The following is an 8,276-nucleotide window of genomic DNA, read 5'->3' as shown; positions in this document are numbered from 1 at the left end:
TCAAAAAAAAAAAAAAAAAAAAAAAAAAAATCAGCTCCTAAAACCAGCACAGGATGGAGAAATTCACTTCAATTCTATTGGATGGGATTCTTTGGACAATTCATCTTAGTTCCTCATATTTTTTAAAAAGAAAGTTAGCACAGAATCCTGCAACTTTTAAATCTGTTCAGAAGGCTTAAGTAGGAGAAATGACACTTCACCAGCCATTATAAGTTGCTTTTCATGCTGTTCTTGCAACTTCCAAATAATTAAGCAAATACATAATGGGAATATCAGTACGAACAAAGAAGCAGCACAAGAAGAAAATTGCATTATAATTTAATTACCCAAATATTTCATAAAACTTAGGAGCAAATGAGAGCTTATCCTTACTGATGAAAAATACTTTCATTGTCAGCATTTTTTGAGCACCTATTATTGATAAGCACAATGCTATAAGAGTCAGAGATATAAAGATATATAAGAAGAGGTTTAGTTACCCAGCAAGGGCTTTCAAACAAGACAGTCCATAAAAGGCAAACAACCATTACAGTGGTTAAAACTTGCAGCTGTACAATGTAGCCACTGGGAATCAAAATGAGAGCATTTGCAAAATATCCTTTGGCAGAGAACTGGTAAGAAACCCCACCATCATGATTCACATGTCACCATTTCTTGGACACAGAAAAATAACCCCTGCTGAGTATACAATCAGCTCCCCCTTGCCAGCCTGCTCCCCACAAAAACAAGCAAAGCTAAAAATGCGAAATATACTAAAGATTCTGAAGAAAAAAATATTTTATAAATGTGGATTACTAGTGTCCGTGTGTGGTTTAGTGAAAAGAACTTACGGACAGAGAATCTGTAGATCTAACTTTTACCTATGACTCTACCTCTACTGTCTTCAGGAAAGTCACTCACTTCCAAGGCCTCAGTTAGCTTATTTGTAAAATGAGGTGATTGGACTATAAAACATTCATGGCTCTAAATTCTATCACTTAATATCAGGATGCATAAATAGGCACATTTACAAAGGCTATGTTAAGGATATATTAAGTCTGATTGACTTATATTACTTGTGAGGTCATTAAAATTGATTCTTAACAAGAATCTTAAAAGATTCTGCACTGAATTCTTTTAACAAATCTAAGAAATTTAAGTCAACCACCTTTTGTGATCAGGCATTGCACACGAAGCTAAAAGAAAAATTAGATTGAATTTCTCTCCAACAATGCATATAACACAACCAGGTGCTATGTAAGAATTATTTATAAAACTAAAGAAAAACTAATTTTGCCTGAAAAGAGAACTGAAAATGCAGGAATGCCCAAAAGTAAGCTATTTCTCAGACTGGAATTTAATCAGATCACTACTTTTTCTTATTATTTTCCTATAGGTCTGGATAGCTACAGACCACATAAACAAAATGAGTTTATAAAATAGGTGATAGCAGCTTAAGACATTAGGTTAAAATTAAAATTAGAGCTCATCAAGGAATTCAATTGTTTAGATACACAGAACCCAACTTTCAATCCATGATTACCTAACCTCTATAATATTGCTATTTTCTGGCTAACTTTGAAAATAATTTGATCCCCAAATTAATTATTCATTTTTTCGTCTTGAGATGAAGTCTGGCTCCATCGCCCAGGCTGGAGTGCAGTGGCACGATCTCTGCTCACTGCAACCTCCGCCTCCCAGGCGCAAGCAATTCTCCTGCCTCAGCCTCCCAAGAAGCTGGGATGATAGGCATGCACCACCACGCCTCGCTAATTTTTGTATTTCTAGTGGAGACAGGGTTTCACCATGTTGGCCAGGCTGGTCTCGAACTCCTGACCTCAGGTGATCCACTTGCCTTGGCCTCCCAAAGTGGGGTTACAGGCGTAAGCCACCACGCCTGGCCACCCAAATTAAAATTTTAAGGAAATATTTCATGAGAGAAAAAGAAATTTGGGCACACGAAACATAAATGTCAAAAAAAAGTTAGAAATGCAACTGCCTTATCACTAATAACATTAGAGTAGAATATTAATAGCTTTCATCAAACTGCCAAAGACTTTTTTAAATTGTTATACCCGGGATGAAGAAAGGTACCATCTTCCTGAAGAGCAATTTATTTGGCAATATTTACCATAATGCTTGAAAGGAGAGAATGGGCACATCTAAATATTATTTGCAGAAATGAGAATTAGTGCTACCTCTATGGAGGGCAATTTAGCAATATATCTATACATACCCTTTGACCCAGGAATTCCACTTCTAGGAATCATCCTAAAGAAATAAATGGACAAATGTATACAGATGTATGTTCCAGGTATTCTTTACCGTACTGTGTATAGAGGTGCAAAAAAATGGAAACTATTTGAAAACTCAATGTGGCATTAAGTAAACGGCTACATTCTTACAAATTAAAATACGCAGTCCTTAAAAAGTAGGTAACCTTATGTGTACTACTACAGAAGGATATCCAAGATATATGGTAGAGTATAGAAAAGCAAGTTACAAAATACAATATATAGTGTGTAAAATAACATGTGCATACAAATGTGGAGACAGTACCCAAAAGACTAACAGTAATTAGCTCTGGGTGGTATGACTTTGAGTGAGTTTTATACTCTTATTGTGAATTTATCTTTGGTTTGAATTTTTTGATTGGCATATGTCTTCTTTTTTTTGCAATAATAAAAAGCTATTTTCAGAAGGAAGAAAAGAGAATGGAGAGTGAAGAAGAACTGGACATTCATAGCCTGTGGTTTTGCTCCCTGGAATTTAATCTAAGGGCATAGTATGCATGATAATGTATGAACTGGTATGACCATCACAGAAATATTCATAATAGTGAAAGTTAATAAACATTGTGATTCTATTTAAATAAATACAATGGAAGAGGATACTATGAATGTAGAAATATATAAACTTGGGAATATTTTGCCATATATTGGTAAGTGAAACAAGAGGTAACGAAATAGACTTAGTTTTACACATATTTTGGATGCTTCATACACATAGATAGAAAAAAAGTCCAAAAGAATAAATGCCAAATGTAGGGATGCAGTAACTAGTCATTCTTATGTTTCCTTTTCTATGAAATGCTTCTATAATGAACAAGGGTTATTTATGAAATTTCCTTTAAGTTTTAAAAATATTCCTTGTAGATCTTTTTAAAATACTGGAGAGTCATTAAAGTAACACTAATCTGTGAAAAACGAAGACAAGAGAATCTCAACTCTTTTCTCCAACATTAAATTTGCCACCCAGAGACCCCTGAAGCCCCCTACAGTCAACATGCCGCATGCTCTAAAAAACTGAATGCAATACTAATACAAAGCAAGCTCAGGAAACCCAAGGTACCTATTCTGATTTTGTGTCCTGAGATGTACGGGGTTATAAAACATACTGGCTCAGATTACAGGCTAAGCATGACAAGTCCGTCTGGTACAACCTAACAAAGGAATTTATAGAGAACAAGAAATTTACACATTCCATTTCCCAGGGTGGAATGAATTACAGAAGCAAAGAACCCCAGGAGAGTTAAGACCTTTCCTACCACTCTGCTATATGCTTCTGAATTGTGCCTCATAGGCATTTCTTACATGATTTACTTATTGCTCTCTACAACTAAAATAAACTAGTATTTTTTAAAGGTGAATAGGAGGAGAAGTGAGAAAAGTGTATTTTAACCAGGTCAAACTTTTTGTATATTTTCAAGTGAACTGGGGGATGCCAGATCTCCCTAACTCCCTCTTTCTCTCCCTCCCTCCAAAGATCATTATGGCTGATAACAATAGTTTTTCTCTCCCGGGTAGTGTAGATGACACATTTTTCCTGTAGCTTGTCTTCCTGTAGTGTGCAGGAATTCCTGCACTTTCTGGGTGCCCTTCCTGTTAACTTACATTTCAGATTTCCTCAAAAGGCATTCTACTGCTTTAATATTTGAAAAATGTCAACTCAACCCCAGACAGCTAATATAAACAAGCTGAAAATCATACCACCTAAAGTTACAACTGTGGAAAACAAAATTTCTTTTTAAGAAATTCTTTCTCGGAATCTCACTGTTGGTAAGGCTGTAGAGCAGTAACCCAGTCCTTCCAGCTTCCAGGGAGTCTGTAATTCCTTTGCCTCTGCTGTGCCTTAAATTAGAGGTCTGTTAAACCGAATTATAGTCATCTAGAAAGTTCGTAAAGGTCTTTGAATTGAACATGTTGTTAAATTCTTCAACACTATGAGATTGTATCCACCTTTCACTTTTCCTCCCATTTCTTTGGTTAGAATATTAAAAAGAAGTTTGGTACTGCAAAAAGTATTTTGGCCATTTGAAAATAGTGTAGCTGAATAAGGCCAATTTCACATTTAAAGTCCAGGCCAAGGCGGCTGGCTCTTTTGCCATTTCTAAAATGATCACCCACTTCTTTCTACCAATAATTTTCCTTTTGGACAAGAACCCCATGTTCATTCCAGATGTACTTTCCAAGCAGAATCCAATTAAGAAAACTCATCTGGCTAAATGGGAATTGATTTGAAGGACCACCAGTACCTGATCCATTGAAAACACATCCACAGGGAAGAGTGCAGTGCTAATACCTCCTTTGGCTTCTCAACTCAAAAACGGGCTCTACTAAGAGGGAGCTATGCTCATAGTGAGTCCAAAAATATGCAAAAAGGAGCCTGATTTAGTTTAGATCCTAAAGTCCAAAGATAAGATCACAGTAAACACCACCTTCTTCATAAACCTTCCTGACTATCCCCCAAATAGATAAATCACTTCCATTTTTAAACTGCAATAGCACCATTTCTCTTCAATACCTGTCCTGTTATCTTGTATTATAATGATTTCCTTACATTCTTGTTTTCACCAACCTGAAGGAGAAACTTCATTTTAAATATTTTTGTGTGTCCCCAAATCATGTGCACACATACACACACAATACATACATATGCATGCATATATATACACACATACATATGTATATACATGCATATTGCAATATGTTACACATATATTAAACTGAAATGAATGAATGAGCGAATGTTTACCAAATACAAAGTAACTAAATGCCATCTCTTTAATACAGCAAAGCATGGACTGCCTCTTCCGAACTATTATTTCTCTACTCCATAAGGAGATTTTAGGTTTTCCCTATTTAAGGAACATCTCCACCTGATATGTCAATTCCTAGGTTCTTCAGCACTCTTAACTTTTCAGATTTCCATTCTCCCCTAATACTCAGAGAAAATCAGAGCGCTACTTGGAATGCTTAACATTATTACTTCCTTCTTGGGCTGCTGAGATATAGGACTCTCATCAGGTAGAATTAAAAAGCGGTGCAACAACTCCCCACATACCCTCCCAAAAAAGTGGCAAAAAGTTTATTAGACCCTTTAATTTCACCATGTCTTACTCAAATAGTGCCCCGGGTAGCCTAATTCAATATCTAACACCTCTCTTCATCATTCCATACTTTCTCATATGGCATATGCTTTCTCTATGGTAAAGAAACAATTGTTCTGAAACAAGTGACTTGGGGTCCCAGGGGTACCTGACAGCACCCAGTCTGCTCCTTGATGTCATACCAGGAATTTTTTTTAATCCCCTTCCTAGGGTGACATTAAGCCTGCAAAATACAACTGTGTTTAAAAACAAAAATTAAGAAAAGAAAATAAAAGAACATAAAACAACCATAATGTGAACTTCCGACCTATTATAGCTGACTAAATACATGCAGTTACACACTTAAAATATTTCATTATGGTTGTCAATGAAACAGTGCAGTCCCTTCACACTGCTGTCATGCTTAAAAGTACAGTTTTACCTCCAATATTTTTCCCCAAGATGCAAAGCATCTCCCAAATGGGCAGACATAAAACATTTAGGTCTTCACTGCTGCTTCTAAATTTTGCGAGCCAATAAGCAATTGGTGTAAAGTGCAAAATCTCAGAAGAGCAAGACTTGTCTGCTTTTTCGTGATACGCTGTTATTCACCCTTCACCTTTACTTCCTTTAAAAATCAAAAGTTCTCTAATGTTCAAGGCGATATCAATGGGAAATTTAGCTAAATACTGGCACCGCAATGGTCTATTCCCCAAAGAATATAAGATTACATTAATTTCCTAGTAGTTTAACTCAAGTTTTACCTTTCATCTTCACCTATAGAGTTTTTAAAAGTTTCTATTCCTGTTGCATACAAAATTACTTATAATATGTGTGCATAGTAAAGAATTTTACAATTATATAAAGCCTTGCACATTTAGACGCTACCAACCTGCTCTGTCTCTCCTGACTGTGCAAAAGGCAAAAAGAGCTCAGTAATCCTAGCAGAAGAATGCAAATAACGTCAATGCACAGCTGAACTGCAAGCCCTGCCTTACAGGAACTCTCTGTGTCTGCAAAAAAAGACACATACTAAACAGGAAATGCAACTGAGCTGTGGAAAACCTCAAACTTAAAAATGCAATCGCCAGGCGAAAATTGCATCCATGCATTCATAAATGCATGCACAACCCTTTGCATTTTTGCAACTAATGCAAATAGCCTCTTACCTTTCGACTGAGACATTTTCCCCTTTCCTTTGATGGGGGAGGGGAGCACAAAAGACTTTGCCTTGCTTCTCTTCTGTAGCTAGTTTTGCAACAAAGATGCAAGCTGCAGGCGTGCAATCTTCATGCAAGTGGAGTTTCTCTTGACCGATGCAGCAGATGGACTTTCAGGGAATCAAGATGGAAATGCACACCTTGCAAAACAGACTGGAAAGTGATATTTCCCCCAGTTGCAACGTTAGGGAAGGCTGTGCTGCAGCTACATGATGGGCCAGGGCTGGCAGCTAAAAGCTCCAAACTTGGAACTGAGTATCTTAGTGCGCAGACGTCCTTCCTGCGAAGGGCGCGAAGGCCGCTGGGTAATGTAGTTCTCCGGCGGAGTCCATGGGGCTCTGATTTAAGGAAACGTGGTCGTCTCGGTCGCTGAGCGAGATAACTGGGTGCGACAAAGATTGCGTCCAGATAAACAAGTCAGACACACACTCAGTACAGTGATGGGTGAAAAGCGGCAAGGCCAAGAAGGAGCGGCAGTTTTATTCTCGAAAGCCTCTGAAACAACAGCTAAAGAATATTAGGTTAGCTCAAGAGCTTTTGGCTTGTCTAGAAGGTCTGTTTGGGAGTTTTGTGTGTTGATTTTGCAGCTCAGCACCTGTTGTGCTGTTCTTGCCTGTAGACGTTTTACACTCACACCTCCATTTTGTGTTTGTTTGTTTGTTTGTTTGGGTTTTTTTTTTTTTCTTTTTTTCTTTTTGAAACGGAGTCTCGCTCTATCGCCCAGGCTGGAATGCAGTGGCGCGGCGATCTCTGCGCACTGCAACCTCCGCCTCCCTGGTTCAAGCAATTCTTCTGCCTTAGCCTCCCCAGTAGCTGGGATTACAGGCATGCGCCACCACGCCCGGCTAATGTTTCTGTATTTTTAGTAGAGACGGGGTGTCAGCACTTGGCCAGGTTGATCTCGAACTCCTGTCCTTGTGATCCGCCCGCCTCGGCTTCCCAAAGTGCTGGGCTTACAGGCGTGAGCCACTGGGCCTGGCCACACCTCCATTTTTAAAAGCATTTTTTCTAGTATGAAAATGTATGGATGATTTGGCTGGCTAGAGGTAAGGTTACCTTTCCTCTGTAGAGAAGATGCAAAATTTTATTTTGTAAGAAACGATCCAGGTCAGTTATTTCCAAGGAACCCGAAACTCAGTAGGGGGTGGGTGTGGGGAAGAAGATTGGAGGCTTCTCATTTCTCACAGGGTTACAGAGGAAGTTCTGCTTTTTATAAGTCAAAGCTAACTTTATCAAAATTAAGCTATCTAGATGATTTTATCTCACCTGGGAAGAGTCCCTGGCCTAGGGGGAAAGTGGGTGGAAAGTGAATAAAGTCGAATGCCTTGAATTTATTCATTAAAATTAACAGATATTTGTTGAGTGTCCGACATGTGCCAGGCACCTTTCTAGGGCTCTGGGATGTTCATTCATTCTGTACCACAGAGTAGGTAGACAGCACCCTGATGGAGAACAGCGTCACCTCTTTCACAAGGAAGCCGGAGATGCTTAGAACAATTCATTGCAAGGAATGGGGAGGAGCGAGCAGGGCATGGGCAAAAATGAGCTCAGACTTCTACTTCATGGAGCAGACAGACTCAGAAATGTTCTTTTAAGACAGAGAGGGAGGAATTGAGGAATTCAAGGAGGCATGGACAAAGCACCGTGGCAGAAATAAGGACAACCTTACTCAGAGGATGCCAAGGAGACCTTGATGGTTTGTGTGCAGG

General features: G+C 38.5%; 1 protein-coding gene across 1 annotated transcript in view; it reads right to left on the bottom strand.

Annotated features, from left to right (window-relative positions):
- MAP2K6 (mitogen-activated protein kinase kinase 6) overlaps window positions 1-6,834 on the bottom strand; it is a 131,089-nt gene extending 124,255 nt beyond the window's left edge. Inside the window, exon 1 of the mRNA XM_023211948.1 lies at window positions 6,517-6,834. Within this exon, the coding sequence (XP_023067716.1) occupies window positions 6,517-6,532 (16 nt within the window). The 5' untranslated portion in view covers window positions 6,533-6,834. The remainder of the gene's footprint in view (window positions 1-6,516) is intronic.
- Window positions 6,835-8,276: the final 1,442 nt, after the last annotated feature.

The sequence above is a fragment of the Piliocolobus tephrosceles genome, chromosome 16 (assembly GCF_002776525.5).
Source record: "Piliocolobus tephrosceles isolate RC106 chromosome 16, ASM277652v3, whole genome shotgun sequence".
NCBI lineage: Eukaryota > Metazoa > Chordata > Mammalia > Primates > Cercopithecidae > Piliocolobus > Piliocolobus tephrosceles.
This window is presented reverse-complemented; position numbering and strand designations above follow the sequence as displayed.